The sequence below is a fragment of the Mustela putorius genome, unplaced genomic scaffold (assembly GCF_011764305.1).
Source record: "Mustela putorius furo isolate JIRA1106 unplaced genomic scaffold, ASM1176430v1.1 tig00003903_pilon_pilon_pilon, whole genome shotgun sequence".
Classification (NCBI taxonomy): Eukaryota; Metazoa; Chordata; class Mammalia; order Carnivora; family Mustelidae; genus Mustela; species Mustela putorius.
In genome coordinates, this window is record NW_025422051.1 from 2,282,979 (window position 1) to 2,306,671 (window position 23,693).

The 23,693-nt window shown below is 50.1% G+C and overlaps 1 protein-coding gene, 2 long non-coding RNA genes and 1 pseudogene across 3 annotated transcripts; 3 read left to right on the forward strand and 1 right to left on the reverse strand.

Annotated features, from left to right (window-relative positions):
- Nucleotides 1-3,777: 3,777 nt before the first annotated feature.
- On the forward strand, nt 3,778-7,006 carry LOC123388588. Its single transcript, XR_006603061.1, has 3 exons — nt 3,778-5,068; nt 5,209-5,665; nt 6,556-7,006. It is a non-coding gene; the product is annotated as an uncharacterized LOC123388588 (long non-coding RNA).
- GATA1 (GATA binding protein 1) lies at nt 6,098-9,010 on the reverse strand. Its single transcript, XM_004755027.3, has 5 exons — nt 8,791-9,010; nt 7,945-8,322; nt 7,693-7,838; nt 6,993-7,118; nt 6,098-6,613 (listed from the first exon to the last, which is right to left on the reverse strand). Exons 1-5 carry the CDS (start codon nt 9,008-9,010, stop codon nt 6,239-6,241), a joined length of 1,245 nt encoding a protein of 414 aa, XP_004755084.1. The 3' UTR covers nt 6,098-6,238.
- Nucleotides 9,011-9,346: 336 nt separating this feature from the next.
- Nucleotides 9,347-16,058, forward strand: LOC106006068. The gene is made up of 2 exons (XR_006603060.1): nt 9,347-11,376; nt 15,233-16,058. It is a non-coding gene; the product is annotated as an uncharacterized LOC106006068 (long non-coding RNA).
- Nucleotides 16,059-21,135: 5,077 nt separating this feature from the next.
- LOC101682786 lies at nt 21,136-21,920 on the forward strand (annotated as a pseudogene).
- The last annotated feature ends 1,773 nt before the right edge of the window (nt 21,921-23,693 follow it).

Consider the following 23,693-nt stretch of genomic DNA (forward strand, 5'->3'; position numbering starts at 1 on the left):
GGGCGAGATAGTAAATATTTTAGGCCTTGCTGGCCACATAATGGTTTCTGTGGCATGTTCTTTCTTTTCCTTTAAAAACGAAGAAATGGGGGTGGGAGGGCAGCTGCATGGCTCAAGCAGTTAAGCATCTGCCTTCCACTCAGGTGGTGATTTCAGGGTCCTAGGATCAAACCCCGAATCAGGCTCCCTGCTCAGTGGAGATTCTGCTTCTCCCTCTCCCTCTGCAGCTCCCCGGGCTTGTGCTCTCTCTTTCTCTGTCAAATAAATAAATAAGTTCTTTTTTAAAAAAAATAGTTTATTTATTTGACAGAGACACAGTAAGAGAGGGAACACAAGCAGGGCCAGAGGGAGAAGCCCCATGTGGGACTCGATCCCACAACCCTGGCATCATGACCTGAGCCAAGGCAGACCCGTAACAACTGAGCCACCCAGGTGCCCCATAAATAAATTCTTTTTTTAAAAAATGAAGAGACCAGCTGAAGTCTGACTTTGGCCTGAAGGCTATAGTTTTCTGATCCTGCTGTAGAGTGTCAGTCTTTGGTTTCCTTTATCTGGCTGGGATTCTTTCACAGGATTGAATGCAGAGTTTCCGTGCTTCCTGAAGAGAGGTATTCCTTTTGTGTGAGGACTGCGATTCATGGACAGGATAAGGTCACTTTTGGTGTTCTACTGGGTCAGTGTTCATCGACAGAGTGAGGATAGGGATTCCTGTAGTTTCCATGCTTTTGTTGCCTCTCCTGAACCAAGCAGGGATTTCTATACAGGGCAAGACAGTTGTTTAAGGAGAGCTCCAGACTAGGGGTTCCCAAACAAGTTCAGGATGAGGCTCCTTAGACTGCATTATGAGTTTCCTACAAAGAGATCAGATGGTCCAGTTCAGGCTCAGCACAAGTATTTCTCTACAGGTTCAGAGCTATGTTAATGTAGGCCGTAGGTACAGGTGTTCACGTCTAGATTCGATCAAGGAATTGTTTTCAATTGGGCTAAATTAAAAAAATTTTAATATCTTATTTATTTATTTATTTGAGAGAGAGAGAGAGAGAGTGGGGAGAAGAGCAGAGGGAAAGGGACCAGCAGACTCCACGCTGAGTGTGGAGCCTGATGCAGGGCTTGATCTTACAACCCAGAGATCATGACCTGAGCAGAAATCAAGAGTCAGATGCTTAACGACAAAGTCACCCAGGCACACCTGAGCTAAATTTTTTTTAAAGATTTTATTTATTTGTTTGGCAGACAGAGATTACAAGTAGGCAGAGAGGCAGTCAGAGGGAGGAGGAAGCAGGCTCCCTGCTGAGCAGAGAGCCTGATGCTGAGCTTAATCCCAGGACCCTAGCATCATGACCCGAGCAGAGGCTTTAACCCACTGAGCCACCCAGGCCCCCCCCCTTTTTTTAAAGATTGAGCTAAATTTTGTTTTTTAAAGATCTCATTTATTTATTAGAGCGCATGTGTGTGAGAGAGAGCATGAGTGTGTGTGAGAGGTAGAGGGAGAAGCAGACTCCTTGCTGAGCAGAGAGCATGGGGCTTGATCCCAGGATTCCGGGATTGTGACTTGAGCCAAAGGCAGATGCTTAACTGACTGAGCCACCCAGGCATCCCAACTGGGCTAAATTATGCTAGCTGCTGTAACAAACCCAGAATATTAGACAATTACAAATAAATGTTTATTTCTTGCTCATATAAAGTCCAGTGTGAATATTACTGATCATTCAGAAACTCAGGCAACTTCCACTTTGTGGCTCTGCTGTCCTCTGAATCCTTGGAGTTCGCACTATTGAGCTGGTAGATAGGAAAAGAGAGTGAAAGATTCCATGAGAGATTTATATGGGCCGGGCTTGGAAGTGGTGTATATCACTTTGCCCACACTGCATTGGTCAGAATTCTGTCACATGTCCACATCTCACTGTAAGGGAGGTCAGAAAGGTGAGTGAGCTCAGGAGAACACAGGATTGAAAAACCTATAGCAGGGCCTACTACAGGAGTCTACAGACCCCACAGAGCTATCAGTCCCATGTGGCAGCCACTAGCCACAGTCAGAATAATGGTTCCTATAAAGGGGGGAAGGTGGGGCTTCCATGACAAGGTCAGGGCCAGGGCTGTCAGAGAGAGTCAGGTCAGAACATCCTGTTTGGGGTTAAGAGAATGTTTCCAGAAAGCAAGATTAGGAGTTCCTATAAAGGATCAGGCCAGAGGGGTGCTTGAGTGACTCAGTCAGTTAAGCATCTGCCTTCCGCTTGGATCATGATTCCGGGGTCCTGGGATCGAGTCTTGTGTGGGTTCCCTGCTCAGTGGAGAGCCTGCTTCTCTCTCTCTCCTGCCATTCGCCCTGCTCATGTTCTTTTGCTCTCTCACTGTCAAATAAATGAATAAAATCTTTTTTTTTAAAGGATCAGGCCAGAGATTCCTGTGAGTGGAGTTAAGGATTTCTGTTGAGAGGAAAAGGTTTTCTATGGAAAGTCCAGTCAAAGGGTTCTAGTACAGTTGTAGGCAAGGCTGCCTGTAGAGGGTCAGGGCTATGAAGCTAACACGTGGTAAAGATGGAAAGCCCTGTACAGTATGGCCAGGTGAGGCCATAAATAACTGTATAAGATGAGTTCTAGGCCTAAAGTAGAGGGTCAGGACAGGCATCCATTCCTACCACAAGCTTAGAAAAGGTTTTTTTTTTTTTTTTTTTTTTTTTTTTTTTTTTTTTTTTAGGAAAGGGTTGTAAGTTCAAGACTGAGGTTCATGTTAAGAATTGGATTACAATGACGGGAGTGGGGACGCCTGGATGGCACAGTTGGTTAAGTGTCCAGCTCTTGGTTTCAGCTCAGGTTGTGATCTCAGGGTCCTGGGATAGAGTCCCGCAGTAGGCTCCAAGCACAGCAAGGAGTCTGCTTAAGATTCTTTCTCTCCCTCTGCCCCTCCCCACCACCTCGCGCATGAGCGCGTGCTCTCTCGCGCTCTCTCGCTCTCTCTCTCTCTCTCTCTCTCTCTCTCTCTCTCGGCTCAGGTCATGATCTCAGGGTCCTGGGATTGAGCCTTGCTTCAGGCTCTCTGCTCAGCAGGGAGCCTGCTTCCCCCCCCCCGCCGCCCCCACCTGTCTGTCTGTCACATAAACAAAATCTTTAAAAAAAAGAGTTGGGAGGCACCTGGGTGGCTCAGTGGGTTAAGCCGCTGCCTTCGGCTCAGGTCATGATCTCAGGGTCCTGGGATCAAGTCCCGCATCGGGCTCTCTGCTCAGCAGGGAGCCTGCTTCCTCCTCTCTCTCTGCCTGCCTCTCTGCCTACTTGTAATCTCTCTCTGTCCAATAAATAAATAAAAAAAAAAATCTTAAAAAAAAAAAGAGTTGGATCATGGGTTTTATGGACTCTACAGGTTAGGGTGTGAGATCAAAGATTGTGGTGCAGAGTGACATCAAGGGTCATTATCAACAATGGAGACAAGAGATTCTGTATTCAGTTAGGAGTTCCCAAAGAGGTTGAAGAAAGTTTCTGCAGAGAGAGCTAGGTCAGTGGTTCAGAACTAAATTTTATTGTGATGCAAGTGTTTCTAAAATGCTATCTGGAGGGTTGAGCTCCAGTACAGTGTGAAGACAGAGGTGTCTTGTCCAAAGTCAAGGCAGGTTTTCTATAGAGAGATCAAGACTACCAAAGAGGGTCAGGACAGGTGTTTCTTTCTTTTTTTAATTTTTTTTAAGATTTTATTTATTTATTTGACAGAGCACAGGCAGGCAGGGGGTCAGAGGGAGAGGGAGAAACAGACTCCCTCCTGAGCAGGGAGCCCAATATGGAGCTTTATCCCAGGGCCCTGGGATCGTGACTTGAGCCAAAGGCAGCTGCTTAACCGACAGAGACACTCAGGCACCCCAGCACAAGTGTTTTCTAAAGGGTGGTGAAAGGGCTTCCTTAGAGTGTGAGCTCACAGATTCCTAACTGGCCTGAGTCCAAGGTTCCAGTGCCATGGGAGGACAGGGCTTTCTCCAAAGCAAGGTGAGGACTGATGCTTCTGTCCATGGTCAGCATGGGTTTCCTGTTGCTAATTAGACAAAGGGTTCCCTTAGAGTGTCAGGCTAGGGCAGCTGTTCTGGGAGGTAAGAGCTGGGGCTCCTGAGCAAGGGAGGGCCAGGCACATGTCCAGCACAGTTTCTGAGAGGGGTTTCTGTTCCAGATGCAACAGGGGCTCTTACAGGTTAAGAGGGCTGGGGTTCTGTGGGATGGCCAGGGAGGCAGGAGGCTTTTACAAAGACCAGGGAGGTTCTGGACAATCCCTGTAATGAACATGGACTGCCATGATTCTGCAGAGGGCCCGCGTGGCCAGTAGCTGAAGGAGAGCTGTCCTGAGAACATCTGCTTACCCCTACTATGTTCAGGACCCGCGGGCCCACGGTCTTTGCTCTGGGGCTCTGGGGGAAAGCCATAAAGAGAAGCAACCCAAAAGCAAATTCAGATGTGAGTGGATTGAGTGATGAGAGCAAGAGCAAGGGAGGGGGGTAGAGAGAGAGGCAGCCCAGTTAAGTGTGAGCAAGACTCATATGGGGGGGAAGTGGTATTCAAAATCCACTCCTTAAACTCTGTGTGGCCAGGGCAAGTAACACCAGTTATGAGCTTTACTTTTTCATTAGCAAAACAAAAATGTAAAGTGTGTAATATACTTTGCTTTCCTTGGAGTAATTTTTTTTCCAGGTGTTCAGGAACTAAAGCAACTGAAGCTTCCCAGCTATTGCCCGACCCACAGTAAATGCTCAGCAAATGGGGCTCCTTGCTATCAGGAGCTGCTGGGTGGTATGGAGACTAAACCACAGAACCTGGCTTGGCCCCCTGTCTCCAGCTATGTGGCCTCCAGTGAGCTACTTAACCTCTCTGGCTCAGGGTGTCACCTGACTCCACACAGGCTCCTATGTAAGGGTTTTCCATTTTGGAATTTCTTTTTTCTTAAGTAGGCCCAAAATGGGGCTTGAACTCGTGACCCTGAGATCAAGACCTCATCTGAAGAGTCTGAGGCTTAACTGCGTGAGCCACACTGGTGCCCCAGGGTTTTCCATTGTGGAAGAACAGATTCTACTCAGGGTGGGGAACAGCTGGCCCAGGTGAGTAGGTGTGTTGGCGTGGGAGTTGGCATGGTGGGGGGGGGCTCCCCCCTACCTATGGGGTCTAAATCTAAATATCATCCCCAGAAGTTATTTTGTCCTCCTAATCTTCCCCTCTCTTTCTCTACCATTTCCCACAGAGCTGCAGGCCGAGCTGGGCCCAAAGAGATAAGCGATGACTGACAGGGAAGGTCCCCCGGATAGCCTCATGGTCGCACACTGGCCTTCTGACCTTCTGGACAGCTCCCATTCCAGTCCCCTCTTCCCCCCGCCCCCCCTTTCCTCTCCAGCACATGTCTTGTGTCCTCTGGAAAGGGGGTCCCTGATGTAGACCCAGCTGAAACTCTGCATGTTGATACTTTCCACGAACGAGTACACACAGAACTGCTTACACCTGACAGCCACTCAAGAGACACTGTGGCCTGGCACACACCACGGGATCCGCACTCCCACACATGTAGACTTGCAGAGAAATGCTGCCGTTACCCGAGCCCCAGGGCTCACTGGATGTGCAGACCCCCGTGGTGCTGCTCTAAGACTTCACACGCCCCCACACACAGCCTGCGTTCAACGTTCCAGAAGCATCTGTCCGTCCAGGTCTGTGCCCCACACATAAGACATCACACTGTCTTAAAGATCACCCCAACGTGGCGTGTAGTCACATGGACACCATGCCATGCATTCCTCCTGCGTGTGCCAACCGCACATGCACTCCACGTCCTCTCCTGTACTCCTGGCTCCCACTGTTGCCATGTGTCATGCACCCCGTCTTGCAGAGCCTCACCCCCTCAATCACATGCCGTATCTCACCCTGTGGTGTGTGGTGACCCATGCAGTCTCGGGCCACCTAGAAGCTGCCACATGCACTTTCACAAACATTGTTCACAATTGCATGTCACAACCCACAATTGTGAAGTGTCACACAGGCGCCCACACCAGACGCTATCCTCAGAGACACCCAGACACATGACCTCCCTCCCGTCATTCTTGATTTGGTCCCACACAGACTCACATCTCCACTCTTGGGACTTTGGACTTTGGTGGTTTTATTTTACAAAAGCTTTGAAGGTCCAGGCCAAGGGGTGGCTAGGCAAGAGGGCTGGGTTGTAATAACTGCTGCCCACACAGGAGAGGGTCCCCGCCCCAGCCCCGAGGCCATGCTCTGTGTCCTCAGGAGCTCAGTGGAGCCACCACGGTGGTGGTGGTGGTGGTGGGAGGAACGGGACCTGCTGGGAAGGAGCCTGTGGGGGAACCCAGCAGGGGTCCCGGGAAAGGCACGAGGTGGCTCACGGGCCCTGACAACACCACAGGGCCCAGGCCTTGGTAGAGATGGGCAGTGCTGGGCGGGCCCAACGTCAAGCCGGAGGCCATCTCCCCACAATTCCCACTCCCGCTGCCCCCGGCCACCACCATGAAACCACCAGCTGGTCCTTCAGCTGCTCCTGTACCTCCCAGACTTGACCCTCGTTTCTTTTTCCCTTTTCCAGATGCCTTGCGGTTTCGAGTCTGGATACCATCCTTCCGCATGGTCAGTGGTCGGTTCACCTGCCAAAAGGGAGGTCCACGGTGTTTCCCAACTCCACATCTTTGCCTCTGTGTCTTGACCAGGGAGGCCATCTCCATCCCACCTTGTTAAGCATAGGGAATTATTTCAGGGACTAGGGGAGCATGACCCTGGTATGGTGCAGGGATTGACCTAAGGAATCCTAAGGAGGAAGGAGGAGGGTCAGGAGGTCATGGAAGGGTGTGAAGAGATGAAGGAATGGGAGGAGGGAGGATGAGGACCAAGGTGGAGGGGAATAGAGAAGGAAGGAGGAAGCAGAAAAGTTGGGGAGAGGGGAGGGTTATGAGGCCAAGTAGACATGGGGATGCAACAGGAGCAGGGGAGGAGGGAGGCTGGGGTGGGGGATGAGGCAAGACAAACCTGGTGTAGCTTGTAGTAGAGGCCACAGGCATTGCACACAGGGTCCCCGCTAGCATTTCTCCGCCACAGCGTCGTGGTGGTTGTCTGGCAGTTAGTGCACTGGGTACCTGCCCGTTTGCTGACAATCTGGGGGAGAGAAAATGTGAAGATCAGCCCACTGGCGGGAGGGGGGATGCTTAGGGGACCCAAGAGGTCAGGGTCGGGTTGAAGGTAGGGCTTCCGGTGCAGGGTGAGAACAGATATAACTTAACAGGACGATGACTGTGGGTGCTGTATGGGATAGGGCTTCCTGGACAGGGTTGGGGATTTTGGTATGGGGGTGATTCCCAATTTTGGCCATACATTGGAATCACCCAGGGAGTTGAAAATCATCCGAAGGCCCAGATGACTCCTTAGGCCAATGAAATCAGCACATCTAGGGGAGGGTGCCAGGCCCCTGGTGGTTCAGGTTGTCCTAAGGTGAGTCCCATGTGAGCCCAAGGAGGAAAACATTGCTGTCGTGCAGGGACAAGACAGGGTTCCTGGAAGTAGCCTATGATGGTAGGTTGAGGATAGGCATTCCTATGCAAAGCTGGGTTCCTGCATGGATGGGGAAGGGATGGGGTTGGGGGATATGAGTTCTCATAGAGCAGGAGGACGGGGATCCCTGCACAGGTCCAGAACAGTTCCTAGGGAAGGGGAGGCAGGCCTGGGGTCTTACCAGGCGCTTCTTGGGCCGGATGAGGGGCCTGTTCTGCCCATTCATCTTGTGGTAGAGGCCGCAGGCATTGCATAGGTAGTGGCCCGTCCTGTCCCGCCGCCACAGTGGAGTGGCTGTTGCTCCGCAGTTCACACACTCCCTGGCCTCTGATGGGGTGGACAGAGGGGACGAGGAAGCCCAGGCTCAGCCCAGCTTTGCCTTGGAGACCCCCCCCCCGATTTTAACCTCCCTGTCCCTTTGTGGGGACCTCACCACAGGGGGGCAGGGGCAGTGTTCCACGAAGCTTGGGGGAGGAATAGGCCGCTGGATTGAGGGGGCTCCCGGTGGGAGAAAAGAAGGTACTGGAAAAGTCAGGACCCCCGTAGGCACTGCTGGGGACGGGGATGGATGAAGGCAGCGCAGGCCCCAGCGTCAAGAGATCTGGACTTAGCCGCTCTGTCTTTAAGGTCTCCAGGAAGCTGCTGCCGCCTTTCCCATCTGGGTCTTCCGGGGCCTGGGGAGGGGAGTCCTCACGGGTGGGGCACACGGCTGCCGCAGGGTAGAGCCCCGTCTTGCTATAGGTCCAGCTGGCATACGGTGAGCCCCCTGGGATCCCCTCCATACAGTTGAGCAGTGGGTACACCTGAAAGACTATTATGGAGGGTGGGTACAGGAAGGAAGGAGGGATCAGTCCAAAGCCATGGCGGTGCCCCACAGCTCCGACTGAGTGGCCAAGTCTCCAGTCTTCCCACAGGCAACTGGAACAGCTAGCTGCTGGCCATCGGGTAATTCCTGGACATTGACCCCCATGATCACTTTGGCAGCTGTGGTAACCTCCACCCGTTTCCAAAGGGGTGTTGAGGATGCCCTTTGGGATTCAGAGCCCCATGGGTCCCTTGACAACGAGGGCCGCCACCACCCACTTCCAATGTTGCTTTCCAGTATGGCTATAGCAAGACCGCGCATGGGGAGCATTGGCATCAACTGGGGGAAATGGCTATTTTCAAGATGACCTCTTAGTGGGATTCTGCCCTAGCTAAGGGTCACCCAGACATGGATGTCCATGGCCACCCAGACAGCACGGAGCCTGTGCTAAGACAGCCACCCGGAGGAGTTTACCTGGGGAGTGCCTGTAGGCTTCAGCATCCCTGTAGTAGGCCAGAGCTGCCGCTGCAGCTGTGGCAGTGCTGGGGGCCGTGGAGGAGGCTGCTGCATCCAATCCCTCGGGCCCAGAGGAGAAGAAGACCCCCGATTCTGGTGGTGAGGATACCAAGGCCGGGTCCACAAACTGGGGCAGGGGCTCGGAGGTCCCCAGGGCCCCTAGGCCAGGGAACTCCATGGGGCCTTGGATGGGACCTGTGAGGACGGGAGGGGTCCTCAGACTCCAAACTCCTCCTCCCCTTCCCACCGCCCCCTTCTCTCCTGTCTCCCTTTCCTACTCCATTCCCTCAGTCTTCCTGTCCCTCTTTTCCTCCCCAGATGTCGCCCCTTCTTCCGCTCCATCATCCCCTCCTTCCTTCTGCCCAGCCCCCTTCCTCTCCTTCCCTTTTATTCCCTCTTCTCCCCTTTCGCTTTCCCCTTCTTCTCTCGCCCTCCTCCCATCTCTTCTTTTTCCTCCTCTCACAACTCCCCCTCTTCCCCCTCTTCTCTTCCCACTCCTCTTCTCTTCCCACTCCTCCCTCCTCTTTGGGCCCCTTATACCCTCATTCTTTCTTTCCCCTGCCCTCCTCTTCTCTCCCTCTACCTGTTGCCCCTCCTCCTCTCCCTCTTCTGTAACCAGCCACCTCTTCCACCTTCCCCCTTTCTACATCTCTTCCCCGCCTCATTTTCTCTTTCCCTCCTGCCTGTCCCCTTCCCCTTCTCCTGTGCTCCTTTTCCTTCATCCTTCTCCTCTCTCTCCCTTTCTGGTCATCTTTTTATCTTCTCATTTTCTCCCCCTCCTCCTCTTCTCTCGCTCTAGAGGAGACTGGGTGGGATGGGCTGGGGTGCAGAGCCAAAGGCCCCTGAGCCACATGTCACCCCTGGGACCTTGGGGTTCACCCTCCTGTGCTCCCCAACTTCATCCCTATCTGTTGCATCTTTTAACTTTCTCAGAAACCCATGGTTTCCGGCTTGACTCCTCCCTCCCCCCACCTCCGTTGGGTCTGCAGACAGAGGGCCCCCTCAGTTCCTCCCCACTCCATGGGGGGGGGTCAGTACCCCCCACCGCTTATCTCTGCCATCCCCGCCCAACTTTTGAAATCACCCCAAGGCTACTGGCTTCCTCTGAGGAGGGGTACAGGTCTGCCCGGGGGAGGCCTACCATAGTTCTGCTTTTGGGTTCCTTCATTTCCAGCCAGCCCCAGGCCTCAGTTTCCCCATATGCCAGATAGGAGGTAGTGACAGGGGCCCAGCTAAGACCCGTGAGATGGCGGCTTCGTCTTTGCCCCTTTGTCTCTGTCCTTCCCTGTGTGTGTATCTGTGTCCCTGTGTCTCTCTCCTGGCGACACTCTCTCTTCTCCAGCCTGGCCCTCCATATTTCTGTCCCATTGTCTTATGCTACCATGATATGTCTTGTCCTCTCTCTTTCTCTGCTTTAATGAGTGCCGAATTAACCCCCTCCCTTTCTCTGGCTTTCCATGTCTCTATCTCTGGCTGTCTCTCTCCATCTTCATCTCCATGTCTTTCACCTCTTTCTGTTTCACTTGTCCCTCCCTCTCCAGTCACGTCTCTGAATGTCTCTGCATCTCTCCCTCTCAGTCTCTTTCTGCTTGTTTGTCTCCTCTCTCTCTCTTTCTGCCCTCTGGCTTTATTTCCATGTCTGTCTTACTAGTCCCACATGCTTGGCCATACCCCACTGCACACAGCCCGGGTGAGGAGCCGGCAAACCTACTCTTGCCCCTGACTTGCCCTGTGAATCCGGAGGCCTCAGTTTTCCTGTCGTTGGGGTGGAGTAACAGAGATAGGGGAGAAGGCCATCTTCACAGCCCCAGCCTACGTGAACCACTGTGTGAACACGCTGAAGGTTGGGCTCAGGGTTGGGGCTTGTATGGGTAAAGAGAGGAGCCCATGATTGTGTGGGTAAAGAGAGGTGCCCATGGCTGGGTCCACCACCAGCCTTGCCCAGGCCCCAGGATCTCCACTCATTCTCCCCAGAGTGGGTGTCTTGCCTCCTCCTCTGTTTCCGTCTCTTTCCTCTGCGTCTCTCCATGATTTCTTCTATCTGTGAAGCTCTCTCTACATTCCTGCCTTGCTCGTTTTCTGTTCCTGGGTCTCCTTCACTTTCCTACTATCTCTGTTTCTCTTTTCTTTTTCTTCCTGTCTCTTGCTGTTTGTCACTGTCTCTTCTTCTGGCCCCCACCCCGCTCCGTTTCTCCCTTCCTTCTCTGTCTGCCTGTCTCTTGTTCTTTTTGTCTCTGTCTCCACTGTCCTTTATCCCCCTCATCCTCATCTCACTACTCCCCCGTGATCTCCCTCCAGTCCCACTGCCCCACATCCCTGTACCTAGCACCTTGGTGGCTCCAGGGCTGCCCACCCCTCCTATGGCAGGGGCCCAGCCCCCCCACCCCCAGTTATCACTCTCCGGACAGAGATAAAGTTTATCTCGAGGCTGGGGGATATGAAAGCTCCTTATCAGCTGCCCTACTAGAGTAAGTGCTGCCCCAACGGGCAGCAGGCAGCAGGCCGGCACCCTCAACTCTCCCAAGGCCCAGCCCCTCACCCCAGGTAACATCCCTATCCCAGCCATCAAGGGAGGGTCTCTTGGGACTGAAGGGAGCCGAGATGTGGGGTGGGGGCAGATGAGTCTTGGGAGGCTTTGAGGTGGAATTTGAGGGTCAGATGGGTGGAAGAGTCAGGGAGAGGTTGGAGGTAGAGCTATAGTGTTTGGGGAGAGCAGATACGGGGTTTGAGGAGCAGAGACAAATTTGAAAGGTCACAGTTTGGGATCAGAAATAGGTTGGAAAAGCAGAACTCAAGGTTGGAGATCTGAAGTGAAGTTTGAGAGCCAGAGAGAACGTTCAGAAGCTGGAGATGTAGTTCGGGGGTCAGAGACAAATTCTGAGGACCATGGAAAAGTTTGGGGGTTCTGTGGGCTTTGCTGGAGCAGAGATGGAGTTTAGGGGTCAGAGATGGGTTTGGACAGGCAGGAGTGTGTCTGATAAAGATGTGTTATGGGAGCAGAGGAGGAATTTGAGAACTGAGATGGAATTGGGGTGGAGAAAGATGGGGCCAGAGGAGATCCAGGGGGCCAGAGACACATTTAGGGGCTGAGATGGGGTTTAGGGAAGGCAGGCATGAGGAGGATTCATGTCGTAGAACAGACTTGGGATAGTAGACTTGGTGTTTAGGGTGACAGACTTTTTGGTGTGTGGGCAAGGGGCTAGAGGAGAGTAGTGGTTTGGGGGGGGGATCAGAGAGAAGTCACAGGGAACAAATAGGAGGGTTGAGAGGCACAGACAGAGATAAGAGGATGAAGCCAGGGTTTAGGGGACTAGAGAATTTAGAGCAGAAACCAGGATGGGGATCAGACAGGGGCTTGGGGAACAGAAATAGGCATGGGAGAGCAAAAGTGAGTTTTGGGGAGAAAACAGAGACAGAAACAATTCCAGGTGAGTGAAAACCAGATTCAGGGCAGAGCTAGGATTTAGGGGAGAAAGGCATGTTGTAGGGGGCAGGGATGGTGTGTGGGGAGCAGAGTTAAGTCATCAGAGGAACAGATACCTTGGAAGGAGAGGATGGAAGTCAGGGCAGAAAGAGGTCAGTTTTGGGGGTTGGTTTCTGGAGTAGAGATGGGGGCTGGAAAGACAGATGTTTTGGAGGAGCGGTAAAGGGTTTCAGGGGTGGTAGACACTTTGGGGACCAGTGGTGGGTTGGGGAGGCTAGAGAAGGCTGGAGGGGTAGCCTTGAGGTAAGGGACAGCAGGCTTGGGGTTTGCCTTGCTGGGGGCTTTTGGGGGGCTGAGACTGACCTGGGCTGGTTGGTGCAGAGGGTTCGGCCGCTTTGGGGATGTGGCGAGTTCAGTGTGATCCCAGGGGGTGTCCTGGCTGGCCTTGGCCTTTGAGGCTCCCTTCCTCCTTCCCTCCCTCCCTCCCCTCTCCCTCCTCCCTCCTCCCCAGGGAGTGGCTGGTGCCCCAGTGGGTGGGGCGGACCAGAGGAGGGGGCGGGCTCCCTGATGGTGGGGCACCTCTTGGGCAGTGGGGGCCTTCCTCTGCCCCACCTGCCCACCCCATGGATTCTTGGACCCTGTTCAACTTGGGCTCCCGTGGACTTCAGTGTCCAGCCAAACAAAATGGGCTGAAGCCAAGATAAAATGAAAATAGCAGATATGGTTTTATGACTCCACTAGGCTTTTCAGTGAGTGTTTCCAAAGTCCCTCCTGTGTGCTGGGTCAGGCTTGGGCCCTTACATATGTGAATCTTCCCGGCCAACAGGGAGAGGAGGGATGTGACTACCCATTTGCAGGCAAGAAGAATGAGACTCACAGAGGTTTGGTGGGATTTGAACCAGAGCCCATGGGACATCTTGATGACCCAGGCCCATCTTGGAGGCCTGGCCAGGCCAGGGCTGGCGGGCGGCAGGGGCACACTCACTCAGTGCCCCACTGGGGCTTACGCCAGCTCCGGCCTGCCCTGGGGCAGCAGATAAGTCTTATCAGATGGAGGAGACTGTGGCTGTTGGCTCCGCGGTAACAGGCTGTCTTGGGATGGGGGGCGGGGCTGGGGGGGCACCCAGAGACAGTGGCCTCAACTTGTTGCCCGCCATGCTGCTTTGGAGGCGGGAAACAGGTGGGACCCAGGGTTGGTTTCTCTTCGGGTCCTTGAGGAGCGGGATAGGGTGGGGGAAGGGAAGAAGAACTGAAGGGATAAAGAAGGGAGAGGGACAGAGAGCAAGAGGCAGAGACAGAGAGAGATGGGAATGGGGAGACTCAGGAAGAAAAAGGGACACAACTAGAAGGAGGCAGAGAGGGTAAGGAGAGGAGGGAGAGATGGGGAGGGAGACCCAGCGACAATGAAAGATCTACAGAGAGAGGCAAAGAAAATGAGAGGACAGAAGGGGAAAGATAGAGCCCCAGAGTGACAGAGGCCAAGAACACAGGGTGAGAACCTGGGAAAGGAGACAGAGACAGACAGAGATTCACGGACGGAGTCTTGGAGGAAGTCCATGAGACCCCAAGTGTCAAGTTGGGATAGGCTCTGGGCCGGTGGTGCTGGGGTGGAGGGGACAGGGCCATATGGGTCGATGTGGACCCATGTGATCTGTGGCTCTCTCCTCAACTGCTGAGAGGGACCTCCAGAACCCCTGCACCTCAGTCCCCACCTTTCTACCCTGTCCCGCCTCCCCCAGAGAGGAACAACAGTGATGGCAGCCAGTGTTTCATGCTGACACAGACCACAGGCCAGATCTGTCCTGAGCACTTCCTCTGTGTAAAATCAATGGACTCATGCCCACATGAGGTGTCCAACTTGGCTCCCCATAGAGCAGGGGTAAACCACCCAGTGGTGGTCCAAGGACTCCATAGGATGGAGCACTGTCCTGACCACCCATTCTACAGATGGGGAGACTGAGACCTGCCAAGGGCACAGGACACTGATGGAGCCCTGGGTCAGTGCAGCCTGCTCCCCCACCGAAGGAGCTTCCTGTCATCCTCTTGCCTCCATGGGCCTCGTCCTCATAAGCAAAATGGGAGGTTTGAGGAGGAAAAAGAGCATGGCTATGACTTTGCGTTTATTGACCTCTTGCTGTGTGCAGTGTCCTGTGCTGAGCCCTCATAAGTGAGAAGGCGGGGTGAAAACCTCTATGACTTATGGGGCAGTGTTTTTGGGACTTCCACTCTGGAGCCAACCCCCCACCCCCGTCGTTCATAGCCTGCCCTAACCACAGAGGGGCTGCATGGCCTTGGTCAAGTTACCAGCCTCCCTTGGACCTCAGTTCCTCATCTGTAGAGATGGGGTAATAACAGTGGCTACTCTGGAGGGGGATTGGGACAGTTAAATGAGATTTAATCCACTGAGTGATTTTAACTTGCTTGAATCTGAGATCTCATTAAATGTTAAGTATTCTTATTGATTTACCGAGTACCTACTGTATACAAGGGATGATACTTGATCCTTTTTTTTACTAGCACTACTAATTCTAGTAATGATGCTAATAACATGTGACACCCATACCAATTTTAATTCCTAATCTTAATTCTAATATTGATACTAATCTTAGTGCTAGTAATACTGATATTAATTCTAAATCTAATCATCATTATTCTAATTCTATCCACAACTGTACAAATAAGAATGCTAATTCTGATACGAATACTTTCTCTTTTTTTAGTACTAATATCCTAATAACAATAGCAGCACACAGTTCACTGAGCTGCCCCAGGCACTGTGCTAAGTGCTCTCCCTACTTAATTTTATCCCATTCTCACCATGGTGATATAAGTGCACATAATTGCCGGGAGTGGGCTCAGACAAATGAAGATGTCCATGTAAGAGCTTGTGCTCTTGTCTGAGCTCTGACACTGATTTGCTGCATGATTCCTGGGCAGGCCACACTCTGAGCCTCAGTTTCTTTGCCTGGGTAACAGGTACAATCATAGAACCCCCAGCAAACATTGTTGAGAAGACCACTGGACACAGGTCCTGCCTGGCAAGCCATAGAGGATGAGCTCCGTAGTGGTAACTCTCCTCATTGTTATTTTTTATTAGAAACAGCAGTTGCAATATTGGGAGCGAGGTGGGGAAATCTGTTGTCCTCAGGAAGGTCGGGCCAGAGGCATGTCTCAGACAAGAGTTTGGACACTGGACTCAGCCTATTTCTTCGTAACCAGAGCTGAAAAAAGCCTAAGGAAGGGAAGTAAAGGGTGGGGAGTGGGGGCCTCAGAACCCCGGCTCCGTCAAGAGCCAGAAACCCTGAGGCTCTGAAGCCAGGCTCACCCCATTCCCTCCCCCATCCCTGTGGAGGGGGCACAGGCCCAGAAGTCTGCGGCGACAGTTCAGCCAGGAGGGAGGCAGCTGGGAGCGGGCAGATAAGGGAATCAGCAGGGCCAGGCCAGGCTTTGGGAGAGACCCAGGGTGTGGGGGTGGGGTGTCCGGGTCAAGCGTCCCCTATGTCAGGCCTCCATTTGAGGCTCAGCCCCAACATCCTCTCTTCCTGGAAGGCTCTTCTGACTTGTTCCCTTCTCCCTGGCATCTTCTGAGGTTCTAGAGCGTATTTGTACCTCATCCAGACGAGTCCACCAAGCCAGAGGAGTCCACCAAGCCAGAGGCAGAACCTAATTCCCCTTGGTGTCCATCGCACAGAGAAGCACTTCAACCAGAGCCTGGCTGAGGAGTCCCTCCTTTGTCTCAGAACTGAGCTGTTGCATTTTTTTTTTAAGAGACAAGTATAAAGGATACTGTAACAAACTTTCACCTTTGTCAAACATTAATATTTTGCCTTATTTGCTTCAGATGCTTTTGAAAGACATATATTCAGGTCCAGCTGAAGTTCTTATACAAAGTCCATTTCCTCTCTCCTTCCACTACCTCGAGTTTGGGGTTTGTCTCCCTCGTGAGTATTTTCATTCCCTTACTATGTGTGCATGTATCGGTAAACAGCTTATGATACCGGGGGTCTTTGGCTTGGTTTTGAACTGCATATACACAGAATAACATGGCTTATGTTTCTTTTGTTCTGCATAGTGTCTGCGACATTCACCCACACGCTGTCATGTGTATTAATAGTTCTTTTTTACTGAGATGTCATTCACATACCACAAAATCCACCCTTTGAAGTGTACATTTCAGTGGTTTTTATATTCATATCATTGTACAGCTATCACCACTGCCTAATTCCAGGACATTTTCATGATCCCAAAAAGAAGGCTGTCATGTTAGCAGACATTCCCTATACTGTTATCCCTAGAAACCACTAATCCACTGTCTGTTTCATGGATTTGCCTATTCTGGACTTTTCATATGAACAGAATCATATAATATATGGCCTTTTGTGACTGGCTTCTTTCACTTTGCACAAAGTTTCCAAGGTTCTCCCACATCTTCGCATGGATTAAACTACTTCATTCCTTTCTACGACTGAATGATATATTGTATGAACATTCAACGTTACACTTGTCCATCCAATGAACTGACTTTTTTGGGGGGGGGTCATGAATAATACTGCTATGAGCATTCATATTAAGATTTTTATGCAGACATATGATTTCAGTCCTCTTGGGTACACACCTAGAAATGAAATCTTGGAGCTGTTGGGAGAGGCAGGTAGAGGGAAAAACAGGCATGGGACTTGATTCCTGGACCCTAGGATCATGACCGGGGCTGAAAGCAGGGGCCCAGCCAACTGAGCCACCCAGGGGCCCCAGTATGAGTTCTTTATATATTCTGGATCCTAATCATTTATCAGATAATGGGATTTTAAAATAGTTGCTCCTATTTTAGGGTTGTCCTTTCACTTTGTTGTGTCCCTTGAAGCACAAAAGCTTTTAGGTCTGATGAAGTGCAAGTTGACTTTGGTTGTTTATGCATTACATGTTGTCTAAGAAACATTGCCTAACCAAAGTCATGAAGATTTATGCCTGTGTTTTCTTCTAGAAGTTTAATAGTTTTAGCTCTTACATTCATGTCTTTGATTTTTTTTTTAGTTAATTTTTCTATATGGTGTGAAGCAGGGGTCCAGTTCCGTTCCTTTGCATGTGGATGTCCAGTTGTCCCAGCACCATTTTTTTATATCTTAGAATGTATGCATGTTCAACTTTAATTTTTTTAAAATATTGATTGATTGATTGATTGATTTGACAAGTAGGCAGAGAGGCAGGCAGAGAGAGACCGGGAAGCGGGCTCCCTGCTGAGCAGAGAGCCTGATGTGGGGCTCGATTCCAGGACCCTGGGATCATGACCTGAGCTGAAGACAGAGGCTTAACCCACTGAGCCACTCAGGTGCCCCCAAATTTAAGTTTTTAACATCTTAATTTAATTTTATTTTTTTTATGTTCTGAGATTCATTGTTTATGCACCACACCCAGTGCTCCATGCAATACGGGCCCGCCTTAGTACCCACTACCAGGCTCACCCAACCCCCCCAGCCCCTCCCCTCCAAAACCCTCACTTTGTTTCTCAGAGTCCATAGTCTCTTATGGTTCATCTCCCCCTCCAATTACCCCCAATTCACTTTTGCTTTCCTTCTCCTAATGTCTTCCATGTTATTCCTTATGCTCCACAAGTAAGTGAAATCATATGATAATCGACTCTCTCTGCTTGACTTATTTCACTCAGCACAATCTCCTCCAGTCCCGTCCATGCTGATACTAAAGTTGGATATTCATCCTTTGTGATGACTGCGTAATATTCCATTGTGTATATGGATCACATCTTCTTTATCCATTAGTCTGCTGAAGGACATCTTGGCTCCTTCCACAGTTTGGCAGTTGTGGATACTACTGCTGTGAACATTTTTTTTTAAAGTGGACTTTTAAAAAGATTGTATTTACTTGTTTATCAGAGAGAAAGAGAGAGAGGGACAGAGAGAGCGCAAGCAGGGGGAGCAGCAGGCAGAGGGAGAAGCAGGCTCCTGGTTGAGCAAGGAGCCTGATGTGGGGCTCGATCTCAGGAACCTGGGGCCATGACCTGAGCCGAAGGCAGATGCTTAAGTGACTGAGCCACCCAGGCAATCCCCACAGCACCATTTGTTAAAAAGACTATTCTTCCTCCATTGAATTGCCTAGGCACGCTTGTCAAAAATGAGTTGCCCATAGTGTCTAAGTTTATTTCTGGACTCTGTTCTATATCTATTCTTGTGCCAGTACCTCTTAGTCTTGACTATTATAACCATGTACTATGCTTTTAAATCGGGAAGTGCGAGCCTTCCAACTGTGTTTTTCTTTTCTTTTCTTTCCTTTTCTTTTCTTTTAAGATTTTACTTATTTTTTTGGACAGAGAAAGACACAGCGAGAGAGGGAACACAAGCAGGGGGCGTAGGAAAGGGAGAAGCAGGCTCCCCGCTGAGCAGGGAGTCCAATGTGGGGCTCAATACCAGGACCCTGTTGAGCTGAAGGCAGACACTTAACTGACTGAGCCACCCAGGTGCCCCCAGTTATGTTTTTCTTCAAAATTTTTGGAGCCATTCCTAGCATTTTCATATGAATTTTAGTATCAGTTTGTCAATTTCTGCAAAGAAACAGGCTGGGATTCTGATCGGGATTGCACCAGCCCTGTAGATCGCTTTGGGGAGTATTGCCATTTTAGCACTATAAAGTTTTCAATCCATGAATAGAATATGTGATGTCTTTTTTTAAAGATTGTATTTATTTATGAGAAAGAGAGGACAAGTAGAGAGAGCAGCAGAGGAAGAGGGAGAAACAGGCTCTCTGCTGAGCAGGGAGCCCAATATGTGACTCGATCCCAGGACTCTGGGATCATGAACTGAGCCAAAGGCAGATGCTCCACTGACTGAGCCACCCAGAAGCCTGTATTTAATTTCTCTAAATAGCATTATATAGTTTTAAGTGTATAAGTCTTACCTATCTTGTGTTAGATACATTACTAAATTTATTCTTTTTCATGCTATCATAAATGGAATTGCTTTCTTAATTTCATCTTTGGATTGTTCATTGCTAGTGTATAGAAATATGATTAAGTCTTGGGGTGCCTGGGTGGCTCAGTGGGTTAAGCCTCTGCCTTCAGCTCAGGTCATGATCTCAGGGTCCTGGGATTGAGCCCCACCTTGGGCTCTCTGCTCAGCAGGGAGCCTGCTTCTCCCTCTCTCTCTGCCTGCCTCTCTACCTACTTGTGATCTCTCCCTCTGTCAAATAAATAAATAAAATCTTTTAAAAAATGATTGAGGGGCACTTGGGTGGCTCAGTGGGTTAAAGCCTCTGCCTTCGGCTCAGGTCATAATCCCAGGGTCCTGAGATCAAGTCCCACATCAGGCACTCTGCTCAGCAGGGAGCCTGCTTCCTCATCTCTCTCTGTCTGCCAAATAAATAAATAAAATCTTTTTAAAATTTTAAAACAAAATAAAAAATTAAAGAAATGATTAAGTCTTGTCTGATCTAGTATCCGGCAACCTTGCTGAGCTCATATGTATATAATGGTTTTGTTGTGGGTTCCTTGAGATTTTCTCTGTATAAGATCATGTCATCTGCAAATAATGGTAGTTTTACTTCTTTTTTCCAATCTGGATACTTTTTCTAACCTAATTGCCCTGGCAAGAACCTCTAGTACATTGTCGAATAGAAGTGGTAAGAGGGGACATCCTTGTCTTGTTCCTGATATCCAGGAGAAAGTTTTTAGTCTTCTGTCATTAAGTATGATATTGGCTATAGGGTTTTGTAGATTCACTTTATCAGTTTGAGGAAGTCTTATCTGGTTCTAGTTTGTTGAGTGTTTTTATCATGAAAGGGTGTTGAGTTTTGTCAAATGCTTTTTCTGCCTCTGTTGAGAAGATCTTTTGGTTTTTGTCCTTCATTAATATGGTATATTACATTGATTTTCTTATGTTGAACAAATCTTGGATTCCTGGGATAAATCCCACTTGGTCATGGTGTATAGTCCTTCTTATATATTGCTGAATTCTCTTTACTAGTATTTTGTTGATGATTTTTGCATCTATATTCATAAGAGATATTGGTCTGTAGTTTTCTTGATGTGCTTGTATCTGGTTTTGGTATTAGGTTAGTGCTGGCCTTGTGAGTTTATTCCTTTTTATGGCTGAGTTGTATTCCATGGAATATGACATTCCATGGAATGGCTATACCGTAGTTTGTTTATTTTTTTTCAAGATTTTATTTACATATTTGACAGACAGAGATCACAAGTAGGCAGAGACGCAGGCAGAGGAGGAGGGGAAAGCAGGCTCCCCGCTGAGTAGAGAGCCCGATGTGGGGCTCTATCCCAAGACCCTGGAATCATGACCTGAGCCAAAGGCAGAGGCTTTAACCCACTGAGCCATCCAGGTGCCCCTACCATAGTTTGTTTAAATATTGTTAATATATATATTATATATATAATACATATTATATAATATATAATATTATTATATTAATATATCATAATATATATTGTTGATATATCATATATATTATATATATCAACAATATATATATATATATATATATATCACACAGAAAAGATTGGAAACAACCCAAATGCCCATGAGCAGATTGGGTTGTTTCCAATCTTTTCTGTGTTACAGCAGATCTGCAATTTACAAACTGATATTCCTCTCGCTATGCACACAAAAGTGAAGTTTCTCCAGGGGCAGAAGATATCAGTCCATCCATCCATCCATCCATCCATCCACCCAGCCAGCCAGCCAGCCATCTATGTACCCATTTATACATTCACCCATCTGCCATCCACTCTCCTTCCTTTCCTCCCCCTCTCTCACCTCCTCCCTCCCTTCCTTCCTTCCTTCCTTCCTCTCTCCCTCCCTTCTACTTCTTTCTTCTTTCCTTTCATAAATCATCTATCTCCAGGCATGTGACTCTGGGTCCAAGAGAAGCTGTCTTTAAAAATAGACGGGAAGTGTGGCCTGGGGGCCCTGGATGCCTGGCTGCTGGGTGGCCTCTGAGTCTAGGTGGCCTCTGTGGCCTGGGGTCAGCAGCGCTGGAGGCCAGGACCAGGGGCACCCCAGGGACACTGCGCCCTTGCCAGGCGCCACAGGAGTGGGAAGACCCCTGGGTTCTGTACCCAGAGAACAGTAGGAGCAACCACCAAACTCTGCTGTCCTATGACAGGCTCAGCCAGTACATACAGGTGCTTAGTGAGCAAATGGTGCTGATCCCTGGCAAGAGGTTATTTGAATATGCTTTGTTCTATAAGGAAAGATTGATGTTTCAGATTGAGCAAGCCACCAAGCAGTGTTCCAAGATCACCCTGACACCCCCTGGGACCCTCTAGACATTCCTCAGCAAGCCACCACTGAGGACAAGTACTCCATAGGGGCCCCAGGAGTGGATTGCTGTCTGGGAGTGGGGGGGCTGACAGAAAGCCAGCTAGCTCATATGAAACCTGGATTGGCATTTATACAGTCAGAGTGTTATCCTGTCCAGGAAACCTTCACCCAAAGTTACAGTGTAATACCATCCATACAGTTTTTCAACATACAGCTGGGCGTTAAAGACCCCTCGGTTTACCCCACCGAGTGCCTGCCAGACGGCCCGGCCAGAGAGGACAAGCAAGAGCTGGACCTGGTAAGCCTGCTAGTATACAGGTGGCAGCACTGGCCATCACCCCCGGCTCAAGAAGGACTTGAGACTTGAGAAAAAAGAGACTTGACTGGAGAGCACTATCATAATTGTAGGAAGAGAAGCATTGCTGTGGGTGTATTTGTTATGTGTACATGATTTCGCCCATTCAAGCTATGTTTGCCAAAGGTAAAGGAATGGGCTGGAGAATGTGTGGCAATCTGAACCGAAGAGATGGCCAAGGTGGAGATTTCAGAGGTCTGTGGACAGCCCGCGGGGGTGCTGGGCCTGCTGCGTGTGCAGGGATATCTAAGTGCAGGGGCATAGACTGGGTGAGCAGTGGCAGCAGCCCTTTGCCTTGGCAGGGAGGAGGGTTTCACGACCCACATTACTGGCTGTTGCTGGGTTGCTGCCATTGGTGATAACAAAATAAAGACCAGATGTAGTCAATGGCAGTATAAGTTTTTGAGTGCCCTACAGATAATGGCTCCTTCATTGCCTGCCCTGCCTCCTGCTCCCATGGCCACTGACACAGCGATTCCTTGAAGTCCCTTCTGGAGTTAGGGCATGACCTAATTCACGTGAATTTGGGGAGGAAACAAAAGGCTCTAAGACAAAGCAATCTTTCTTCAAGGAGACATTTCAAATGAGAGTTTGAAAATCTTTTTTTTTAAGATTTTATTTATTTGACAGACAGAGGTCACAAGTAGGCAGAGAGGCAGGCGGCGGGGGCGGGGTGGGGAGCAGGCTCCCAACCGAGCGGGGAGTCTGACAAGGGGCTCAATCCCAGGACCCAGGATCATGACCTGAGCCAAAGGCAGATGGTTAACTAACTGAGCCACCCAGGTACCCACAGGTTATATTATTTTAATAAACATTTAATTGTAAAACTAAGCCAATAATAAAAAAATTAAAGTAGGAGACCTGCTACAGCTTTTGGCAGAGCTTTTCACATGCTGGAACTCTCACCCTGATATATCCTCTCTTCCCAGCCTTTTTGGGGCTCTTTGGGGGTTCACTCATAGGGTCTGGCTGAACTACCAGCTGGGGGCCGTTTCAAAACCAGAGTCCATAAGACTAGGGGCTCACTCACCTCAGGAGACCCTCAGACATGGCTCCTTCCTCCGTCACTCATTCATTCAGGAAACCGTACACTTCCCCTGCCTTTCTGCCTGCCTCGCTTGCTGGTTCATCCTCGTTTCAGAACTCTAAATGTCCTTGGACCTCTTCTCCAATTGACATTTTCTCTCTTGGCGAACTCGTCTCTGTCTCTGTCTTCAGAATTTCTCCGTAATCTAACCACTTTTTATCACCTCCCCTGCGAGCACCGGCATCGCTCGCTCAGGCCATTGCAGTTGCCTCCCCATCACGGTTCCACTGCTTCCGCCTTCCTCCCTAGAGCCACTGTCCTCACAGCAGCCAAAGGGCGCCTGTTAAATCCTGAGTCAGATCGTGGCCCTCCTCCACTCACAACCCTTCCTTCTGAGGCTACATGATCTGTCCCCCACCTGCCGTCTGACCTCACCTCCTGCTCCCATCACCCTCGGCCCCACACACTCACCGCTGCCTCTGCACTGGCCTCCTCACTGTTTCCCACACACTGCCACACTTCAGGGCCTTGGCCCTGGTGCCCTCTGCCTGTTCTGCTCTTCCTTCAGCTCTTGGAGCCACTCCCCTCCCTCATCTCCTCGGATCCGCGCTCAAATGGCTCCTCAGTGAAGATGGTCCCCAGACCGTCCCCTTACACATCAGAAACTGCCCCAGCAATTTTTAGCCGCGTTTCCTCTTTTCCATGTTTTCTTTTTCTCCGAAAGCCTTTCTCATTCTCTAACATACTTCATATTTTCCTTACTTAATTTTATTT